This window comes from Otolemur garnettii, unplaced genomic scaffold, assembly GCF_000181295.1.
Source record: "Otolemur garnettii isolate 467f Iridium unplaced genomic scaffold, OtoGar3 scaffold00205, whole genome shotgun sequence".
NCBI lineage: Eukaryota > Metazoa > Chordata > Mammalia > Primates > Galagidae > Otolemur > Otolemur garnettii.
Window position 1 is genome coordinate 1,796,851 of NW_003852600.1, and position 23,407 is coordinate 1,820,257.

Below are 23,407 nucleotides of genomic sequence, written 5' to 3' on the forward strand. Positions count from 1 at the left end.
TTGCTTTATTTCATAGCCTTTAATACCCTAATCCTGGTTCTTTTACAAAATGGATGTATTCTTTCCTATTAAAAGATACTGCAAAGTAATGGTGGGTGAGGTGTGGTTTTAGTGAGCAGCTGCTCAGAACCTCAGCAAAGCATGTGTTTTTCTTTTCTCTTTTCTTTTTTGAGACAGAGTCTTGCTCTGTCACTGTGGGTAGAGTGCTGTGGCGTCATAGCTTACAGCAACTTCAAACTCTTGGGCTCAAGCGATCTCTATCCTCAGCCTCCTTTTCTCACAGAGTTTATTTTAAATACTATGCCCTACTGCATTAAATGCTCAGAATAAAATTTTTGAAAGTTTTAAGACATGGCTCATACAACTATAAAAGCAAGACAAGCGAAAACCTTAGCAACTCACTCATAAAGAAACTGGTAAGGTGATAAAATGGGCTCAAATTTGAGGAATTGAGTATTTATAGGCATTTAAAAAAGAATGTTAGGCCAGCTCTTGCAGCCTCGGTGGGAATTTCAGCAAATGAAGGGGGAGGGGAGCCCAGAGGGTGGGGTGCTGGGGCACCTCCCTGGTACATGGCTTCTCCTAGCATGACTCAATCTGATCAGTGCATAAGAACTTGACTCCTGTGTCCTGCACGGGGAACTGGGGCCTGATCACCACCCACACCAAAGAACTGTCACGCCGCCACCTCTGCTCCCCTGTCATTTCATAGTCCCAGTTCACAGCCATGAACAACCCACAGCACTTCTACAGTGAATCCCTTCTTCTATAACTGGAATGGGGAACATCTTGCCGCAGCTGGAACACAGTCAGAAGCTGCTGATGGACTTGGAATCACTGTCTGCATCTTCATGTCAACCAGCCTACTGGTCATGGTGGCCATCTACATCAGCCGCTATTTCCATTTTCCGATTTATTACTTCATGGCCAATCTGGCTGCAGATTTCTGTGCTGGGTTGGCCCACATCTACCTAATGTTCAACACAGGACCAGCACGTGGAGATGGACTGTGAGCTCCCCCATCAGGGCCTCATTGACACAGCCTGACAGCCTCTGTGGCCGACTCACTGACATCTGACAGCCTCTGTGGCTGGCTTACTGGCATCCGACAGCCTCTGTGGCTGACTCACTGACATTTGCCATTGAGAGGCACATTGCAGCTTTCCGCACGCAGCTCCACACACAGATGAGCGACCAGCAGGTGGTGGTGGTCGTTGTGGCCATTTGTTCTGGGTGCTGTGCCTAGTGCAGGATGCAGCTGCATCTGTGATGTTGAAAATCGTTCCAACATGGCCCCTCTACGTGACTCTTACTTAGTCTTCTGGGCCATTTTCAGCTTGGTGACCTTTGTGGTCATGGTGGTTCTCATGCTACATCTTTGGCTACGTCTGCCAGAGGACTGTGGGAACGTCTGCGCGTAGCTCTGGACCCCGAGGAAATCGGCGCACCATGATGAGTCTTCTGAAGATAGAGGTCACTCTGCTTGAGGGCACATTTGGTTTCTAATATGTCTTCTCTGCCAGATTGTCAGATTTTCAAGGGAACGCAGGGATTGTAATGACTTATTATCTCATCTTCACATTGCCTGTCACAGTTTTCTGGGACAAAGAAGGTGTTCAAGAAATACTTGTTGAGTAAACATATGTAATGACAAAACCAAGCATCTGAGTCTTCACGAGGGAAGGCCTGAGAAAGCCATTCCCTGCAGTCAGAGCCCCCAAGCCACGTGGGAGCCAAACCTGGTTACTTGGGATGACTCTATTACTTGTAAGTTCCATACCTTCTAATCCAAATGCAGCAACTTGGAAAAGGCAAAAAAAAAAAAAAAAAGAGAGAGAGAGAGAGAAAGAAAAAGAATGTTAGAATAAGATGTCTGGGTTAGATACGAAACTATTAATATCCTGTGCAGCAATAAAAATTATAATGTTGGGGTTATCTTTTATCTTAAACAGAAATTATCTGCATCACTAGCAGACAAGATCCGTAACTCACCATTCCAGCATCAGAGTCCCGAATTATGGCAATAACAATCTAACATAGTTTCATTCCCCGGGAAAATTAAATAATCCTTGGGTGGTCTTGTTAAGCAATCTGTCAGTATAACATCAAAAGAGCATTCTGTATCTCTTGATGTTAGTTCCAAGTTTTTTTGGTAACAAAAATAACAGAAAGATGGCCACTTCTGAAATAAAGTTGTTAACTATGAAGATGAGCATTTGTTGGCATGTTTCCATTGTCAATATTTAAACCATCTCCTTATTGAAATATTCAACTCCTAAGGCCACAGCTATTAATTTTTTAAATAAAATTGTTCTTTCAACTTCATTTAACTTTATTAAATGTCAATTGGCCTGGGAAAATATTGCTGAAGAGCTTTGATAAGGACTTTCTTCTTGTGTGGGTGTTTTATTCCCAGCTTCACTTTTTAAATAGCTTACGTTAACTTGCAATGTCTTATAATGATGTATTATTTTCCTATTTACCTAAGAATGTTTCAAATGCGTGGCCTTAAGCCAAATTTTTTCATCCATAAAGTTCATGTAGATGATTTTTATAAAACTACCATAATTAAAAATGTAGTTTTAATTGTAAATGTGTTGGGTTACACAAAAGTTTTTTTCACTTTTATATGCGTATCTTTTTAATTCTGTCAACCATTTAAATCAGTGTGTTTGTCATACTTTCCAATTTTTCAAATTTTTCAATCATTAGTGATTTAGTTAAAACTTTAATGAATAAATGGTAAAACTATAGACAGTCTCTCCTTTCACTATATTCCCTGGCATAAAATTGAAGAGAAATTTTATGTCATTCTTTTCAACTTTTGGCAACAAAAGAAGGATGCCAAATAAATAAAAAGAAAAAGCTAAGTGAAATCTTTTTAATTGCAATATGGCGTTTTTTCTTTTTCATATTCATCTCTAAGTGCTTTTTGCCAAGACATTGTAATAACCAATTTTGTAGGACAACATTAGTCTTTACTGGTAAGAAATAAGTAACTATGGATGACTGAAACGGGAAAACATCACTGGATATAAAGGAACGCAGCAGAGAGGGGAGAAAGGGTTGGGCAGTTCACACCCAGCAGGGGCAACACCCGCTAACGGGGAGATGGGCACACTTAAAAGTTTGGCTCAAACTGTAAAAAAGAAGTTTATGAAACCAAAATGTTTGTACCCATAATATTCTGAAAAGGAAAGAGGGAGGGAGGGCAGGAGGAGGAAAGAAGGAAAGTGCAGCAGGCTGGGTTTAGCCAGGGCCGTGCACTCTGCTCTGCCGGTTCTGGTGCTGGTCACAGGCAGAGGACGGGGGCCAAGATCCGGCCAGAGCTCTGCTGGCCCAGCTGTGACCACACTCTTGGGGGGGCTTTTCTTCTTCTGACCTTTCCCGGGGGCACTTGTATGCTTAGTGCAGAGGCACCTTATGGGCGACTGGAGGCCAGGCCTGCAGGGGCGTCCACTCTGCAGCCCCAGAGGGCACATGCAGATTATTTGAGGACTGTTTTGTTTATCTGTGGTGTCAGGTGTCAGATATCAGATCCTGCAAAAAATCTGTACAAACCTTTTATTTTGCCCATCAGCTTTCATTAGTATTTGTATATTTACTGTGTGGCCCAAGACAACTCTTTGTCTTCCAATTGGCAGAATAGAAAAAATGTCGGACACCTTCATGGAGGGCCTGATGTCCACCTTTTGATGATTAGACAGCATTTTTTGTCTCAACAAAATATCTGCAACTGTGGCATTTCATAGTAACAAATTCAGCTTTGCAAGCAAATGCTAAAAAAAAAAAAATTCTCCAGTTTCCAAGCAAAATAGTAAAAATGTAAACCTTAAGAAACTCTTAAGAAACTGGAGTAGGCTTGACGTCTGTAGCTCAGCAGCTAGGGGGCCAGCCATACTGGAGCTGGCGGGTTCAAACCCAGGCCTGCCAAACAACAATGACAACTGCAACCAAAAAATAGCCAGGTGCTGTAGCGGGTACCTGTAGTTCCAGCTACTTGGGAGGCTGAGGCAAGAGAATCGCTTAGGCCCAAGAGTTGGAGGTTGCTGTGAGCTGTGATGCCATGGCACTCTACCAAGGGCAACAAAGTGAGACTCTGTTTCAAAAAAAAAAAAAGAAACTAGAGTAAACTTCTACAATATGAAATTGAGACATAACGGGTACCTGTGTTTGCATTTATCTTATGGATAGTGGTGGTGATACTAAATTATCACAGATACACCTTGGTTCATTTGACTAAAGAAAAAATTAAAATCATTTTCTCAATCTTGTCTGATAAGATCAAGCGATTTCTATTATCAAAGCATATTTCAATTTTCTATAACTAGACAGTAAAATACAAACCCTAAAACTCTATAGGCTTGTTGGGATATTTTTATGAGACCATAATGATAGTGATTTTTTTCACAGGGGCTATAGGTACTGATAAATATTTCCATTTCCCAAGATACATTATAATCTTAGTATTTTTTTTCCTATAATGTAAAGCAACCAAATTTTGGTAAAATCGTAGTTCAGTGACCTTAATTTAAATTATACACATAAGATTTAGTGTTTATGCGAGCGAGGAATGAACCCGTTTGACTGAAGAGTGCCCAGAATTTTTTTTAATCCTTGCCTTTGGTTCCCTAATAGGGTGAGTGCTTTGTTTTCTTCATTGTAAACTCATGTTTCGGAAGCACAGATAAGTGAGAAACAAATCATTTCTTTTTATAAAGGCTTAAAGTAAAGTTTCTACTCTTTGAGAAGTACAAGGTTACTCCTAGGGTTTAATAAGAATTGAAATCAGTTGTCAACATGCGTTTGAAAGCGCATTAACACTGCGTGGTCACATGACCCTGGTGGCACCTGAGTGGCCTGTCAGCCGTAGCACAAGCAGGTTCTGTTACCGCATCACGATTCTCTTGTTGACTAAATCTGGAGCACATGTCTGCAGGCTGTTCTCATACACCCGTGTGCACACCTGTACACACACCCTGTGAGACCCACAGAAACTTTGAAATTCACAGTCCTGTCGTGAAGGTCATAACTTGACTTATAGCTATTGCTATATAATTAGCCATCATCAAGCATTAGATACGTCTGTGTTACGGGTCAGCATGTTACATGTACTAATATATTGAATCTTCTTCTAGCTCCATCTCATTGCAAAATGTAGAAGTTCATTGTTAACTCGGTCATCATTCCGTTTCTCAGTTAAAATGAGGGTTTTCTGCCTATTTCTATAATACAAAAAAACCTCTGATTATATTCATTTGTAAATGAATTGAATTCTGCTGTAGTAATATTTTTGCATGTATAGTTTAATCCTTTATAAAAAGTGGAAGTTTTAAGAATATGTAATTACCGATCCCATCATCCTGAATAGGGCCTCTCTCTTATAGTAGAGAAAATTTTGCCTGAACCAAGACATAAGTAAGATAAATTATACTTCATCTAGAAAATTAATATTTTTAAGACTAAACCCTGTAGTTTCCAGGAATGAAAAGCATTTTCTAACATTATTTATCTACCAGGATGCTCAATTGTTGTGCATTTTTCTGGGAAATCCCAAAAGAAGTTTACTGTTTATCTTCCATCCTCATCACCCTCCGTCTGAACAAAACACTAATCAAAGGCAAGGAACTGATATTTTAATCTTTTATTCTTCCTTTTAAAATATTTTTATTTCTCTGTCCTTCTAGTATACATAATAGTCCTCTTTATTAACTTACCACATGTTTGAAATAAATTGCTCATTTCCTATCACAGACAATAGCAGGTGTGGATGCTCTTAGCTGTCTCTCACCTCCTCCACTGAGCCGCTGTGGCTTCACGCTGCCCGTGGTGAGAGCAGGGCTCCTGAGGGTCCCCCTGACGCCAGGAGAAGAGAGGAGTTAAGTCTGGCTGGCCTCTGACGATCCACTTTGGTTTCTAGTCAGTACTTTTAAGATGCACAGCTGTGGGTTAGCAGGAGCTGTTCATTGGTTTGACAAATTATTTGAAGGACTTTCTGTTTCTCTAGACTTTGGAGGTGGCCCCCCCACGGGAGAAAATACCCCAGCCCACGTCAACACAGGCCTGGTTTGGTTATTCCTACCTTCCTCCTGCTGTCTGTTAGTCAGACATTCTCGAATGTAAAACTGGCTTTAATGTCAAGTACTCTTTGTGTTCTCATTTTCTAGTATTTTTATGAAATATGTTGCGGTTCAGTTATGAAGGGATTTATTATCTTAGAGAATCTGTAGTGCACTTTATCTAATATGTACTAAGCTTGAAAATTATCTGCTACATTAATGTGATTATTTTCAACATCAGATTTAGGTTTCTCGGTTTTTTTAAATGCCTTCTAGAATATCTCATTTTTTTAAATGCCTCCTAGAATATCTCAGTTTTTTTAAATGCCTTCTAGAACTACTGAGTTCTCAAATTGTTTCCAAGGCCTTAAATAAACAGCTCCCCAGAGTTCCAATGAAATTTCTTCATGATTAAAATAAACTTCCAGCAGCATTCATGAATTCAGATGAGGCACGACATGTACACAGTGTCACATGACTGAGAGGAGCCAATGCCACTGGGCGCCTCTGGCACAGTTAGGACTGGCCCTTCTCGACTTTTATTCCAGGTGCCAACTGCAGTTCACGGCTGAACACTGAGAAAGTGTGGACCCCCCAATGGCATGCTGACCTCGGGAGGGCTGAAAAGTTTTATACCTCATAATGTCTCCCATATTCATCTTAAAAATAACTCTCATATCAAGACCAATCTGAACAAGAGCAAGACCCCCTGTCCCCCCAAAATAGACAAATTAGCAGGACATAATGGCAGGCACTGTAGTCCCAGCTACTCGGGAGGCTGAGGCAGGAGGATTGATCACTCGAGCCCAGGACTTGGAAGTTGCTGTGAGTTATGACAATGCCACGGCATTGTACCCAGGGGAGACTCTGTTTAAAAAAAAAAAAAACTTTCCTGTATTGTCATGTAATGTTTATAAATGTCAGGATTATATAGTATTGGAAAACACCTGATAATGTGAAACTTAGGAAGGAGAACCTGGTGTAGATTTTCTTTGTTCTAACACCTAAACCTGCATTTGCTCCTGTGCCTGTATCTGGCCTGTCCTCTTACCCGACACAGCCGCCGTCAAGCCCACACTGTTCTGTGGGTTCGCCAGTTAAGTGGCCCGTCAAATAAAGGGGATGAACAAATTTCCGTTAACTGCAGTTTCTTCAGAACTGTGTTCATGGTAGAGTGAAACAGTCACAGCAGGTGAAATGGCGAACCTGGTGGGAGGTAAACGGAGTTTGTCCAGTTGCTCAGGATGAATTTAAGGGAAGTCTCTTGATCCTTTGCCTCCAGTTCTCCCCATCCATAAAATCGTAATGTGGGTCTGAAGCCGGAGGTTCCTTCTAGCTTGACAGTTCCGTATGATAGCAGGCAGCTTGCATTTCCTAATTACAAACGGTCGAGAGAGGTACCTTAAGCTGAAATTTCTTTAGTCAGTGCTTCACCAGGCTTGGACGCTGGTCTGGGTGAATGTCTCAGCGTCAGTCTCGTTTGTCCATATGCTGCCCCGTACGGACGTCAGCAGACCTTCTGGGAGAGGGTGAGTAAAGCTTTCTTTTTAAACTTCCCTTTTGAGAGACTTCTGTGTCTTCATGGCTGTCCTCACCTGCCTCTGGAGTCTGTAGACGCCTGTCCTCCCTCTCTCCTCCCCCTTTCTCTCTGTCTCCGGCCCCTGCAGACTCTCTGGCCGTGCTTTCCTCTGCTCCGTCTGAAGTTCAGATTTCAGACCCCTTTGCCTCGGAGCCTGCTCCTCCTACTACAGCCGCTGAAATGGCACCTGCTGCAGCCTCTGCCTCAACCACCACCACTGTCACTGCTGTCACTACTGTCACTGCTGTCACCGCTGACGTCGATCTCTTCGGAGGTTAGTCACTGTCCGTTTCCCTTTCAGGATTGCTGGAATTACCGGGGATTGAGGTGTTTACAATGTTCACGTTGTATCAACTGCATGCCGGAGTGTTCACGTACTTTTTTAATGTCAAACCGTATACATTTATCTTCACTAAACTCACGACTCTCGTCACTTACATTTGGCACTTTCATAGCAGAAGTCACTGTGTTTCAGTCCAGGCCCACATGATTTCCTGGTTTTTCCAAGTTAGGACGGAGGTTGCACCTGCTCTGTCTGCCCTGCTCTGCAGACCAGCTCTCTCTGTCTACATAGGTTGGGCTTTTTAGTCCAGATTAGAACCAGTGCAGAGAATATTTGAGGAATATGTGGGCAAGGCAATCCTGGTTGCAAGTTATTTCTTCTGAATATTTAGGCCAAAAAGTTATCCAAGAGTGGTTCAGATTAGCACCTCTCTAAAGAGTTTAGGGATGTGCTTATTTCTGCAGCTTTAAGCTCATTCTGTCCAAGTAAAAATTTGGATCTTCTCTGGCACTGGAACTTAGAAAACGTCTGAAATGGCACTTGAGTTGCTGCTTGAAAACAGGTGCAGGTTAGTCTGTGAAACGTCTGTCTGGAAATAAAGTTTCCATGCAAATATAAATTCTGACCCAGTAGAAAGATCCTAGACTCTGCCAGGGTGATATGTTCAGACCTCAGGAGCCACGTGAAGCCAGTTGATTCACACGCACCCCAGCCCCATCAAAGGGGGCTTCCTCCATGCCAGCGGAGTCCCCATGTCAGACAAGTGTGCCCTGGGTGGTGCTAGCAGTCATGTGTCTTCTTTACCATGTAACATCTTTCCTGGGGGATTTTGAGAACATGGTAAAGAAATTGGTGGAAGCCAATGATGGTGTGGCAGGAGAGACGTGGCAGGCTTGGGTGGCACTGGTGTCTTCCCTGGGGACATGCATGAGCCCGCTGTCAGTCACCACTCCACTCTGCGCTGTGCCCAGCTCTGAGGTTGGCCGGCATCTTCCAAGACAAGGAATGCTCAGGAAGACGCAGCATCACCTCCACTGTCACACAGGGGAGTTTCTGCTGCTGTGGGCACCGTCATTCCTATCCCAGGAGAAACCTGCTTTTAGGGAAAGTAGGGGAGAAGGGCTGGCAGCCCTTTCAGAGTTTTATTATGAAGAGTCAGCCACAGTAGCAATTAGTTCTTCAGGTATACCCCTGTTATCTTTTGAAACCAAACCTTTAAGTTTTAGCTGAAATTTATAGTATCAACTTCTTCATCCTTCTCCCACCCCGGTTGTTGGTGTTGGGAGTGGGAGTTCCTCACCGGCTTCTGTGAACAGAAAAACTACAAGGGAATGGGAGGTATGGACAGGATGGATACCCGTTCCCTGCTGAAGCATCTCTGCATCTTTAATTGTTTATAATTTTAGTTTTCAATCCACTTATCAGGAGTTTCTAAAAAGTCAGCCCACTCCGTCTCCTTCCCTCACAGCCCTCTAGAAAATGGAACACTTTACAGTGTTCTTTGTGCCATAATGCATTCATGTCTAGCATTTATTATTGCTTCCACTGTGTTCATCAAGCAGAAAGTCTGTGTGTTTGGAAATATCTTCATGGTGGCTTTATTTTTACCTTTAAATGCAAGTTTAAAGGATTAGTACAGCTGCCAGAGAGTTGGCTACCCTCACGATTCATCAGTATCCTTTCCAGTCATCCGGCTGTAAATGGATGAAAGTGACTGCATCTGAAAATCTCATCACACAATTATTTTATTGATCTGTACTTCTGTAAACTGCCTCCTGGCCTCTGACAGCTATGCAGTTCCCGGCATCTGCGTTCAGGAGTCCGTATGTGCCCCTGTCTGTTTTGTGTTTTTCAATGATTTTTTCTAATTTCTTTTATGCCCTTTATTGTTTTAGAAGAAATCATTGGAAAATTCGATTTTAAATATAAACCCAAACTAAAATGTCTTTGGCCATTTTGTGTGCCATGTCTTGTGTTTGGCCCGCTCTGTAATAGGAAAGCAGTAGAATTTGAGAAGAATAAAGTCACCAGTTATACTTTATTTACAAAACTTTAGGACGTGCCTTTCTGAGGTTCTGTGCTTCGTGGATACAACTAACATAGACCTCTGTAGACAGGAGCTTAATGAATTTCAATTTCAGAAAAATGGCTGTTTAATTTCAGGAATATGACATGTTAAACCATTAAAATTATACATGTATTTTAGTTCCATATTTAAATCACAAATTTGGAAAGTAGTATAATTCTGTTACTTTTAACAGAAATATTCAGATTGACACCCACATAATGTTTTGGTCATTCCATGTAAGTAGTTCATGTGAAAGTCATTGAACTTATTTTTTTTTCCAAAATACATTACATTTATCAAATGCTATTTTTGTAAAGTGAACTTTTAAGACATAAAATCTGCTTCCTATGACCACACAGCACAGACTCTAAGGCGGTGCTTTAAAAAATTAGCTAAAACTTAATAAATATTGGTAAAATAAAATATAAAATCCTTAAATACACCCTATTTTTTATTTAAGCAGACTTCACTCACTGCTCCTGGATTTGTAACAACACAAGGTCTTTCCAGTACTGATGCTAATTCCTCTGCATACCTGGGGGTGTGGACAGAAGCCAGAGAACGTCCCTCACCAGCCTGACCATGTGTAAGGCTGGTGATCAAAGCTGGTCAATCATCCTCAAAACCAGCACTTAAATATCAGCACTTACAACTAGATTTCATGTAAGAGCTTTATAATCTGGGATCTTTGAGGAAGAAAAGAAACCAAAATGGTGACTCTTGGGCTATTGAGAACAGCCAGAACCCTGAGTGTGTGGGTTAAGGATAGTTTGTGTGGCTGGAGCAGACAGGAAGAATAGCTGAGGCTGAGCAAATGAGAGCTACTGCAAGTCTGGAGAGAGCTGGTGGTGGGAAGAAGGGACGACGGATCTGTACTAGTCAGATGAGATTACAGGCTGGGCCTGGGCTGAGTCATACTGTGGAGTGGCAGGAGAATGCGTTTCCAGGAAGTAGTGCTGGTTGAAAATTTGGCAGAATATAGAAGTGAACTGCAAATGAGTGACCAGGAGGAGAGAACTGGGTTGGAAACAGCTTTAGTTTGTAATGCTGGAAAGATAATGCTGCCACCGATGATAAGGGAAAAGAAGGTATTAAAAGTAGTTTTCTTTAACATCAAAGTTTTATTATCTCAGCTGGGCATGGTGGCTCACACCTACAAACTTACCACTTTGGGAGCCCAAGGAGGGAGGATTGCTTGAGGCCAGGAGCTCAAAACCAGCCTGGAAAACTTAGTGAGACCCCATCTCTACAAAAAAAAAGAAAAATTAGATGGATGTGGTGGTGGCACCTGTGGTCCCAGTACTCAGGAGGCTGAGGAAGGAAGGAGGATCCCTTGAGCCCATTGAACGCTATTGAACTCTAGTTCCAGCAACAGAGCAAGACACTCAGGGGCCCACCCAGCTCAGGGGGCCACTTCTTGCCCAGGTCTCTGTCCCCACTGCAGGAGGACAGTGACTGGGCCTTGTGCCATCCGGGCTCATTCTCATCTTCTCCTGGGCTGGGAAGACTCAGACAACGGGAGTAGGAGCAGTATGGGATCTTATGTTTAAGAAAAGTTTTGCTAGGGGTAGATGAGTTAAGTTTATAATGCTTAGTTTTAAATAACAAGGGAAGCATTAAAAGGAGATGTCTTGCTGATGGGGGGCATCTCATGCGGCCTTAATGCAGGTTTCACCTACTCCCACACAGTGGTAACCTACTAAGGTCAGTCCTGGGGCTATCACTGATGCTTATTTCATATTAAAAGGGGGCAATAGTGTAGAATAGTGTGACCCAGCTCATAGCAGTGTGGGAGGCCGGCAGGGCTCAGTCCACAAGGCTCAGTCAGACATCTTTGGGCCAGATCCTAACTCTGCTATTTGCTAACCTTGATCAAGTCACTGCAACTTTTATAAAAAAATTAATTTATTTATTTATTTTTGTTTGTTTGTTCTTTGCAGTTTTTGGCCAGGGCTGGGTTTGAACCCGCCACCTCCAGCATATGGAGCCGGCACCCTACTCCTTGAGCCATAGGCGCCACCCAATTTATGTTTTTAATTGCCAAAAATTGTGTATATGTATCATACTCAGCATAATGTTTTATTGTGATTGGCTAGGTTGAACTAATTAATGAACATACTCATTACCCCACGTCGTGTAAGGTGGGAACACTTAAAATCTTGTAAGTGCTGGGTCTCTCCCCTACAGAACGGAGATTACCTATGTCACAAGATAGCCTCAGAAATTAAATTTAATAACGCCCCCAAATATGACTGCCGTTACTGTTTCTGCTCTCTCCTATTATTGGCCTCAGTCCAGGTTTTGTAGGGATGAAAAGGACAAAAGCAGCCTGACTCTGGCAGGATGCGTGTGGCCCTCCCAGCCTGCCTCACACCTGTGTTCTGTCCCCACTCCTCCAGCTTTCATCATGCTCTAAGTCCTGGAGTATAGCACCCTTGATGGGGCAGCTGGGAAGCAGACTGGTGTACTTTTGATGTTTCTTTCTTTCTTTCTTCTTTTTTTATTTTTCTTTTTTTTTTTTGAGACAGAGCCTCACTCTATGCCCTGGGTAGAGTGCTGTGGTGTCACAGCTCGCAGCAACCTCAAACTCGTGGGCTCAAATGATCCTCCTGCCTCAGCCTCCCTAGCAGCTGGGATTACAGGCACCTGCCACAATGCTGGGCTAGTTTTTCTATTTTTAGTAGAGATGGGAGTCTCATTCTTGCTCAGGCTGGTCTCAAACTCCTGAGTTCAAGCAATCCAGCCACCTCAGCCTCCCAGAGTGCTGGGATTCCAGACATGAGCCACCATGCCCAGCCTTGATATATTTTCCATTCTTGAGTATTACTCATTTGTCCTCTCCCCTGACCTCTGCCCAGAACATATATACTCCCAGTGCAGCTGAGAAAAGCAATCAGGTCAAATTAATCTGTAAGATATAAATAAGTGATGCTTATTGTCCCTTGTAGCGATATTTGTGTTTTTGTAAAGGACCTTTTAACCCAATTAAGTCTCTGACTTAATGTCTGTTATTCCACATAACCCCAGACCTCAGGCATCACTGACAGTGCTTTGTGCTCATCTCAGTTTGGGGCGTGTTGGGTAAACTGAGATACAAGCCTTCTGACTGCAGGACTTAAGAGCCTGATACAGGAAGCAGATTTCCAGGGAAGAGGCTATGCCCTCATTTCTCAAGTGTACTTGACAAATTTGAGGACTGGAGGAACGTGTTGTGGGGAACACTGATGGGTGTTATAGAAGACAGTGTTTTGGGATGGGGGCCGAGCAGGTAAGTGGCAGGTGCTAGGTAGGTGTGGGTCCCCACCTCCCGGAGGGTTCTCCTCCAAGCCTGTCATACTTACGATGTCTTGAATCCTCCTGTACTTTTGAGACTGAAGAGCCTCTATGCAAGCTCTAGGACTTTTTATTATAATTGACATGGTTTGTTGGTTGAAACGCAGTAGGAACCATTTGTATACATCAGCCAGCACCCAGTGTAAACTGGGCATCTATAAACTGTGGCTGCTTGTTTGTTAGCAGTTTTCAGCTATAACTAATGATACACTTATAGTTTAAAAGATAACACTATATTTTTAATCTGTTGGGAATAGATGATTTCCTAAATAGATAGGAAAATATTTTAAATAGCATTATGGCATCATACCCTAATTTTGTCTCTTTATTTCTTTAAAACAAGTTCTTGGTTATTTCTGAAAATGCTTTTCAGGGATAGTGAAGGCTTAATATTTAAACCTTTCAGGTGAAAGTTTTATGTAAGTTTGCCTGTCCTAGACTATAAGAAATTTTTAAACTAGTATTGTTTGTTTACATAGCCATCATCTATTTAATTTTATTGACATTAAAGAAAACGTCATGTTTGCTAGAAGCCACTAGTCAGTGGCATGATAATAACATAGCAAATGCGTACATGAAAGTTTAATGTCTAAAATTACATAACAGTTATTTTTGTTTTGATTTTAACATCCATTACTTTCTAATGATGCATAAAACATGCTTCTCAGAGCCCTTATACAATGAGAATCTTGTTACCAGTGGGTCCTCCCAGGCCACGGAAGACCAGCACTGTATTGCTTGCATGTTAACCCACACAAAGGTACACCAAGAACAACCATTTTGTGACCATCATTATTGCATGGGCCATGAAAATGCATTTTTAAAAATTCATGTTGTATAAGGGAGCCTTCTTCACAATTTAACCTGGTTCTTTTACTATATTTTCTTCTCTTTTTATTCCTTTAATTTCTATTGTTTTAAAAACTGCACCCAAGATGCCTTTGCAGCTTCTCCTGGGGAGGGCCCCGCAGCATCCGAGGGGGCGGCGGCTGCAGCTGCCCCAGCCCCGGTGGTAGCGGCCCTGGATGCTTGTTCAGGAAATGGTGGGTGTGATGTCTGAGCCAGTGCGTTACTGTCTGTCCTCCTGTGATGCCCGTAGTTAGATGTGGCGGTGTGTTTTCCTGATTTTATGTTGTTCTGAGTGTAAAGTATCACCCATCATGGCTAAGTAAATAATGCCAGCATTTGAAACATTAAGACAGTGAAGCCATACTCACCAAAATTGGCAATTTCTTAAGATTGACAATTTTTGTCAGCGCAAGTATGCTCTCTTAATGTTCTCTTTTTCTCTAATGCTGTTATTACACCCCTTTATAACACTGAGTTAAACATATTGGCACGTCCTAATGAATTTCCAAAGCTACTAAATTGGTTCGGTGAAGGAAGAATTTGGGAGATGGAGCTCTGTGATCCCAGGCCCAGCCTCATGCGCAGCCCTCCGCGGGGGCTTCGCTCTCCCAGCTCAGGGCCCCTTCTAAGTTTCCTTTAGATGAAACGTCCTTAACCCTGCCCTGCTGGTAGCGTAGCAGTTAGCCCGGCAGCCTGGCCCCGCTAGCGTGTCAGCGCCCTGCACGGTGCTCCTACCCCAGGTGACCTCTCTTTCTCTCCTCACTGACGCTGTGTCCCCTCCCTTCCTGAAGACCCCTTTGCCCCGTCTGAAGGGAGCGCGGAGGCCGCGCCCGAGCTGGACCTCTTTGCCATGAAGCCGCCGGAGACCAGCGCTCCCGTAGTGACCCCCACAGCTAGCGCAGCCCCTCCGGTTCCCGCCACCGCTCCTTCTCCTGCTCCTGCCGCTGCGGCCGCCGCTGCGGCCACTACCGCTGCCACCGCCGCCACCGCCACCACCGCCAGCACCTCCGCCGCTACCGCCACCACCGCTCCTCCTGCTCTAGATATCTTTGGTGGTAATTTTTTGTCGTTGTCGTCCCTTCTCTCCCGCTGGGGTGAGCTGTGCTGCACACAGCTGCCACTGCGAGGAGACTGTGTCACCGCCCGGTCCCCTAGAAACCACCTGCTGCTTAATCCGGAAAAGCGCGGCTCCGAAGGGGAAGGGGCGCCGCTGGGCGGCTGTTCAGGCTGAGTAAGGCTTGTGTGTTCTCGTCTCAGATCTGTTTGAGTCCGTGCCCGAAGTCGCCGCTGCGCCCAAGCCCGAGGCCGCCCCCGGCATAGACCTGTTCGGGACAGGTAAAGCCGACCCGCCCGCTGCCGTGTCACGGCCGCTTTCCCACCAAGCTCTCTGCGCTCACCTGTGACCGCGCGTTTGCTAGATCTCTGCTCTGACCCCAGCCTCCGCCCCTCACTCTGCTTGGTTCTGCTTTCTTTCGCTTTCGGAAGATGCTTTCTCGTCGCCACCACCTCCACCGCCGCCAGGCGCCTCTCCCGGGCCCGAGCGCGCGCTCACCGCGGACCTCTTATCCGGTGAGTGCGGGTCCGCGCAGGTGTCCGCGCGGCGAGTGCCCTGCCGGGTTCCCCGGAGGTGTCCGCGGGGCAAGTGCCCTGCTGGGGTCCCCGGAGGTGTCTGCAGGGCGAGCACCAGGGTCCCCCTGGAGGTGTCTGCAGGGTGAGTGCCCTGCCGGGGTCCCCACAGGTGTCCTCGGGTGAGTGCTCTGCCGGGGTCCCCCTGGAGGTGTCCATGGGTGAGTGCCCTGTTGGGGTCCCCGGAGGTGTCCGCGGGGCAAGTGCCCTGCTGGGGTCCCCGAGGTGTCTGCAGGGCGAGCGCCAGGGTCCCCCTGGAGGTGTCCGCAGGGTGAGTGCCCTGCCGGGGTCCCCCTGGAGGTGTCCTCGGGGCAAGTGCCCTGCTGGGGTGGGGGGGGTGTCCGTGGGTGAGTGCCCTGCGGGGTTCCCTGGGGGTGTCTGCAGGTGAGTGCCCTGCCGGGGTCCGCAGAAGTGTCTGCGGGGTGACTGCTGGGTCCCGCTGGAGGTGTCCCCGGGCTAGTGCCCAAGTCCCCAGAGGTGTCTCTGGGGTGCACGTGCAGAGCAGACACACCACCACTTTGGTTTGCCCTGAGGTCTTTTAAATTCAAAATTTACTTTGAAAAAAAATCGTATTTTTTGGCCTGTCACCAGCTGGTGAGGTTTAGTATTCCCAGGCTAGGGCTGGTGAAAAGAAAACATTTTTTCACACTAAAACCTCTGACCTCAAGGAGTCACATTTTATTTTGTTACGAACGTGTATATCTAAAATCCATTTGCTTTTCCCTAACTGTAAAGGAGGGTCTGCAGTCCTCCTGCCCGGAGCTGACCTGAACCCTGAGGGGCGGCGGGCAGGGCTGTGGTTCTCTCCGGTGACACTTCTCTGTTCTGTCGCACAGTGGACGCCTTTGCAGCCCCAGCTCCTGCACCCGCTGCCTCTCCAGCGCAGGCCGACTCTTCGGGGGTGATAGACCTTTTCGGGGGTGCGTATCTCTCCTCTGTAAGCTTAAGGAGTCTTTCCCCCCCTTTAGAATAGTTTTTAGATCTTCTATTTCATTCTACTTCATCATTTTTTTCTCTGAACCATGTGAAGTTATTTCTTCTCTTAAATGCAAACTTAAGTTTTTAAGATCGTTTTCACTTCTTTGTCATCATTCCCACCCTCATCAGTTCATCCTAATTTTCAGTGCATGACTTAACTGAACCAGATAATTTTTCATTTGAAGTCTTCATGTTTCCAACTTTTGTTCATGGAGATGTAGAATCCCCTGATGGGAATTTCCTTCCCCTGCTCTTCCTCGGTGATCTGGATCTGTGCTAAGTCAATATCACCAAGTTCTCAAAAGCAATTCAGACTCAGTGCCTGTGGCTCAAGCAGCTAAGGCACTAGCCACATACACTAGAGCTGGAGGGTTCAAATCCAGCCCAGGCCCCCCAGATGACAACTACAACCAAAAAATAACCAGGTGTTGTGGCGGGTGCCTGTAGTCCCAGCTACTTGGGAGACTGAGGCAGGAGAATAGCTTGAGCCCAGAAGTTGGAGGTTACTGTGAGCTGTGATACCACAGCACTCTACCCAGGGGGACAGCTTGAGGCTCTGTCTGAAAAAAAATAATTATAAAATAAAAGCAATTCAAACATGAGCGAGATAGCTTAGAACTGAAAACAAATAAGCCAGTTAAAACTGGCAGCATAAGATGGTGTCTGCCTGTTCTGTGGGGCTCAGTGTTTTAAAATCCTTCCCGAGAATTAGAAGGATGGGAAAGTGTGTTGAGATTTAAATGTATTCTTGGCCTCCTTTGTGCTCTATTTGAAGGCAGAGAGATGTACTGAAGTAGCTCTTGGCTGTCCATCTGGGCGATACAGCCGAAACTTTATTTTGCAGGAGGTTTCTAGGGAAATGTCTGAAGGGACTTCGCCATGAATACCATACAAAGCCCCTAAGTTGGTGGAAAAACCACCTTTAGAAAGGTCAGCCAGCTGAGTACCCAGTGAGCACTTAAGCACCGTGGTGAACACCATGATGGGTGCAAGGATGCCACAGTCTGTGACCATGGATGGCTCAGAACTGTGTCACACACTGAACCGGGATATATGGGTACAAGTACTGGTGCTGCTGCTTGAATTAAATTTATGAAGATTTGTTAAGGTGTAACAGAATTTTAAATGGAATTCTATTTTATTACTTCTCGGTAAAAAATTTTAAAGCTTTGATCCTATTTTGATAGTTGATGAGATGTAGTCCAAAAGGTTTATTTTCAAAAAGGGCATTCTCTTAACCTTGTAAAGAGGTGTTAATTCTTAAATGTTTCAGAATGCTTTTTTGAGAGAATAAACTGGTCAGAGCATTAGTGAGTTCACTCAATCATGTCGTGAACCCATGGCAGAGGAGCTGCCGCTCACTGCCGTGTCTTCATGTTTCTCTGCACAATGTCACGTTACTTACTGTTCACACTCTCTCACTTTTCTGCTGCATGATGGATGGCGGATAGATGCGTTTGGGAGTAGTGCTCCTGAGCCCCAACCTGCACCTCAGGCTGCTTCTAGCTCATCAGCATCGGCAGACCTCCTAGCTGGTAATGAATCACATGCATAAAATGGTGTTTTGTGGAAGTTAAGTTTGGATATATATGTATACTTTTCTAAGTGACAGATATTACATAAGTTGCAGAGTGTGTGTTTTATTTTCTTTTCAAGACATGAAAAGTAAGATGCTGTATAAGAGAAGTTTGATTATTTCCCAGGGTTTTACGAAATGAAATTATCTTAAAAATCCCACCAGTAAACAAGCCACCCCTGTGACGTCTCATAACTTGCCTTCTGTCAGTCCCCATGTTTCTTTGTATCTGTTAGAAAGGAAACAACCTGCTTATGTAGCAATTTGTATCTTATAATGTCTAGTTGCATTTTTTTTAAAGAATTTGTGGAGAATTTTTGAAAGAAATGTACAGTAATGTTTGACCATTGGTTCTGTAATACATGAATCACTCTAAGAGAAACTGTTACAGGTGCCCACCACACCCCCAGTCAGAGATGCTGGTACATGCAACACTTTTTCAAACACAATGGCCATTTTTTCTACATGAAAACTCATGGGGTGATCCCAGGTCAGCAAGGCCATCATGTGGAGCAGATTGGTACAGTTCACCTGTTTGTTGCCAGGATAGTGTAGACAGAATGAAAGGGAACAGGTCAAGGGCTCTAAGATGGTCAAAGCCCTGTGCGGGTCTTTCTCAGGGCAGAACAGCTTGTGCTCAATGGTAGCCTGGCCTGGAAACCGCTGTTGCTGTCAGCAAGGCATTTGCTAGATGCGAGGCCCCAGTTTAGGTACAAACCAAGGAACTCATGAGGCTCCCTGGGCAGCCTCGCTGCAATTTTCCTTAGAGGGAACATAACAGGAAGCACACAGCAGCATCGCACAGGCCTCGGACATGCCAGTGTCACTCTGCAGCCACCACGGGGGAGGCATTCCCTCCCTCCCCCACACTAGACCAAGGACTGATAAGTATGTGGGTCCAATCAGCACAGGGGAGCCACCATGTCCAGGGGCTCTCGGCTGACATCCCTGCAAGCCATGATCAGCACAGGGAAGCCACCATGTCCAGGGTCTCTTGGCTGACATCCCCTGTGAGCCACAATCAGCACAGGGGAGCCACCATGTCCAGAGTCTCTCGGCTGATATCCCCTGTGAGCCACAATCAGCACAGGGGAGCCACCTTGTCCAGGGTCTCTTGGCTGACATCCCCTGCAAGCCATGATCAGCACAGGGGAGCCACCATGTCCAGAGTGTCTCGGCTGACGTACCCTGTGAGCCACAATCAGCACAGGGGAGCCACCATGTCCAGGGTCTCTCTGCTGACGTACCCTGTGAGCCACAATCAGCACAGGGGAGCCACCTTGTCCAGGGTCTCTCGGCTGACATACCCTGTGAGCCACATAGCTCTTTGAAAGGGCAGGTGACTCGTTCCCATTTTCAGTGCGGCCATAGTCACAAATTACAAGTTACCCTGGGAGCAGTTCTGACATCCCATGCGGCAGGCTGAGGGACACTGGTTTCCCGGTAGGTGATGAGTAAGGACAGGTCCTCCAGGACCTTCTCCCACCCTCAGGGTTGCAGGAAATCTGCCTGAGGTCAGATGCTTCCCTGAGCAGCTGAAGCAGGCAGTCACAGCCCCACTCCTAACCTTCCTTCCCTCCAGCAGTGATTCAGACTGGTTACTTAAGCATTTCCCTGGGGCAACAGTGCTTTTGTGTCTTTCCCACCCCCGCCCCCCTCCCCCAGACTGCCTTGAAACCCATGGAACTTGTGTGCTGAGTCCACTCACACCAGTGACTTCCAGCTGATATTTTCCTGAAGGAGAAGGAACCAGGGCCCCACCGTGACCTTGTTGCAGACTTTGGAAGCTGCAGCTCTCATGAGAGGCAGTGCCTTGAATGTGAACCCCAGCTGGTGACTGGGGGAGACAATGCTGGCTTGCCCGGCTTTTCTCTTGGCCCATGTATCCTTCATAGTAGCTCCAAATTGGCCACAGAAAACTTTCAAGCTCTTACTAAATGAATAAACATAATTCAGATCTTCAATAAGATTTTAACATGCCACAGAAATAGCACCTAAGTTTTACATGGCTATTTGGGGGAAACATGACCTTAATTTTTAAATGAGATTTCTGATTGAAAACCTGTTACTTGGTAGTTATAGTTAAGGTTGAAATGACACATGAAATCCAATGTTCTGACTTTTTGCATCATTCTAAGAAGTCTGTCTTCCTCTCCTGGGTATCCCCTCCCCTGCCACGAATTTTAAAGGGAGGTTTGAAGCCTCCCAGCAGGAGCCTGGCAGAGTGGTCAGCCACACAGTCTACTCCAGTGTCCCCTGTCCATGGTGGCCTGTCTGCACCCTCCAGGGTACAAGACATTTTGAGAAATTGTGTTTCCAGGAGTCCAGGGCAGACGGCACTGGGGCAGAGAGTCCAGTCAGAGCCGGTGTGGGGGAGGAGAGCTTGTTCCATCCATCCCAAGGCAGAGGTTAGTGACACAGCCAAGAGATTGGGCCCTGGGGAACAAGACAGGACCTAAAACACACCTGGGGTGCGAGGTGCCTCAGCCTCGACTGCACGGCGTGATGTGTGGACAGGTCCAGCAGGGCCATGCACAGAGTACAGGTTAGCTCATCTCCAGAGGTCATTGCGATGCCCACTCTGAAATCCTAGTGACATGGGATGAAAAAGAGGAGAAAATCCATGACATAAGTCACAGTGTCACTCACGTGGCTCTTACTACACTCTTTCCGTTTCTCCTGCCTCACTGACCAGGTAGTGTTTCCTTTCTTACGTCTCTGGTACTTTTCTATTCAAATGAATTAATATTTAATGTAATTGGGTGTGGACAGCTTAGAACAATTCTCATAACTCAGTTTATAGTGGGATTTACTTGACATGGGGCAAACTAATGTTCCTTTCACTTTATGTAAGAAATTTTAAATTACTTTTAATTTCTGGAGGTCTTAATTTGGGGGGCCAGCTTTTCATACTTTACTTTGCTTATAGAAAAATATTTCTTGTTACTTGGTCAAGGGCCAGAACATCAGAAAGCCCTGTTCTCACTGAGGAGCATAATGGAACATGAAGATAATTTTATCCTGGGGACCAGGGGCAACTTTCCCAGCAAAAAGAAAAAAGAAAAAAACTTTAAGATCCTGCCAATATACACAGCCACATTTACATATGTGATTTAACTGGCAGTCGGCTGTTTCTGAGTTTCACATCACTCATGCATTTATGTTTCCTGTCTATCATGTAGGACAAATATTTGGGGCCCCGAGGGGGCGTAGTTTGCAGTGAATATTTGTGTGGGGAGTTATGTGGGGAAGGAACAGCTAAGTCACCAAAACTTAAAAAAAATTTATTAAAAAATAATGAACTTTGGCTCAGCACCAGTAGATCAGTGAGTAGGGCTCAGGCCACATACACAAAGCTGAGTTCAAGCCCAGCCTGGGCCTGCTAAACAACAATGACAATCACAGCCAAAAAGTAGCTGGGCGTTGTGGCAGGTGCCTGTAGTCCCAGCTATTTGAGAGGCTGAGGCAAAGGACTTGCTTGGGCCCAAGAATTTGAGGTTGCTGTGAGCTATGACGCCATAGCTCTCTACCGAGGGTAACAAAGTGAGACTCTGTCTCAAAAAAAAAGAGCCTTATCACAGATAATAAGCCCACAAATTGATGAGGTTCAAAGTAGAAATTTGAACTCCCCAAAAAGAGGGGGAAGAGAGTTACATTTTATGAAGGATTATCTCTAATCTTATACTTAATGTAACTATTTTGTGAAAGAATAAAAACGAAAATAATACAGTCACTGTCAAGAGAGGTTTAGATTGTCCAAAACAAACCTGTTCTTTAGACTGAGGACTTTCACCCCGTGCTAAGATTTAAAAAAAAAATTTTTTTTTCTGAGGGAATACCTTTACATGTAAGTCGTAAGGGTAAGGCAATAAATATATGGTATAATTGGGTGGTACCTGTGGCTCAAGGAGTAGAGTGCCGGCCCCATATACTAGGGGTCCCATATGCAGGTTCAAGCCCGGCCCTGGCCAAAACTGCAAAAAAAAAAAAGTATATGTGTATATATATATGTGTGTGTGTACATATATGTATGAACATATATATGGTATAATTAAATGTTAAAGTGGTTGGTAGGGATTTTAAAAATTAAGAACCATCTTAAAATTGAGGAGAAGAAGCTTTATCAAACATTGGTATGTATTTTAAAACTAGAAAACCAAGGCTAAGTGGACAGTCTCTTAAAAATAGATATATCTGGGCAGCACCTGTGGCTCCATGGGTAGGGCTCTGGCCCCATATAGCAAGGGTGGCGGGTTCTAACCTGGTCCTGGCCAGCTAAAACAGCAGTGGCAGCTGCAACAACAACAACAAAAAAAAAATAGCTGGGCGTTGTGGTGGGTACCTGTACTCCCAGCTACTTGGGAGGCTGAGACAAGAGAATTGCTTAAGCCCAAGAGTTGGAGGTTGCTGTGAGCTGTGATGCCACAGCACTCTACCCAAGGTGACATAGTGAGCTCTGTCTCAAAAAAAAAGAACAGATATATCTGTCACAAAAACTGTGTGTTCTTTATTCAAACTTAGTTCCAGAATTGTCAGATAATAGCAGTTGTAGAACTGAGCTGTACTTGAAATGTCTTCATAGTTTCCTTCCACGACTTCAGTCTCTGACGCACCCAGTATAGTCAAACGAGAAAATCCTGGGAAGGTGATTGTGTGGCCAGTGAAGACAGACTGAACAACAGTTCTCCAAATAATGAAAGGAAGGAGGAAGGGAGGAAGGAAAGAAGGAAGAAGGGAAGGGAGGACACGTAACAAGAAGACAGACGTGATCCATGTCTCAGACGGAGTCTGGCTGGAAACTTGGAAGTCAAGTTTATAACTAATGAAAAGAACTATTATTTCACACAGCAAAGAGTAAAGCTGTCCAACTCTGCTCAACATATGCCAAACAAAAGTGCAGGTGTTTGAAAGATATAGACAGATTCCAGGGTGACAAGGGTGAACACTGATTATGAGGGTGTGTGAAGGGCGTGCTGACTCCTGAGGTTGACATCAGGCAGGACAGCCATGCTCTTCACTCCTGAGGTTGGTGTCAGGCAGGACAGCCATGCTCTTC

At 44.9% G+C, this 23,407-nt stretch overlaps 1 protein-coding gene and 1 pseudogene across 4 annotated transcripts in view; both read left to right on the forward strand.

The window, feature by feature from the left end:
- The window catches only part of SNAP91 (synaptosome associated protein 91), a 149,425-nt gene that overhangs the window by 92,652 nt on the left and 33,366 nt on the right, over nucleotides 1–23,407 (forward strand). For 2 of the 4 annotated variants that reach the window (XM_012812398.2, XM_003801298.1), the window contains exons 14-21: nucleotides 7,574–7,588; nucleotides 7,727–7,912; nucleotides 14,258–14,365; nucleotides 14,963–15,226; nucleotides 15,429–15,506; nucleotides 15,657–15,740; nucleotides 16,634–16,717; nucleotides 18,227–18,310. The exons of 1 other annotated variant lie outside the window; for it this stretch is intronic. In XM_012812398.2, the coding sequence (XP_012667852.1) occupies nucleotides 7,574–7,588; nucleotides 7,727–7,912; nucleotides 14,258–14,365; nucleotides 14,963–15,226; nucleotides 15,429–15,506; nucleotides 15,657–15,740; nucleotides 16,634–16,717; nucleotides 18,227–18,310 (903 nt within the window). The remainder of the gene's footprint in view (nucleotides 1–7,573; nucleotides 7,589–7,726; nucleotides 7,913–14,257; nucleotides 14,366–14,962; nucleotides 15,227–15,428; nucleotides 15,507–15,656; nucleotides 15,741–16,633; nucleotides 16,718–18,226; nucleotides 18,311–23,407) is intronic. One more of the 4 variants, XM_003801299.1, reaches the window with a different exon arrangement.
- On the forward strand, nucleotides 701–1,506 carry LOC105888142 (annotated as a pseudogene).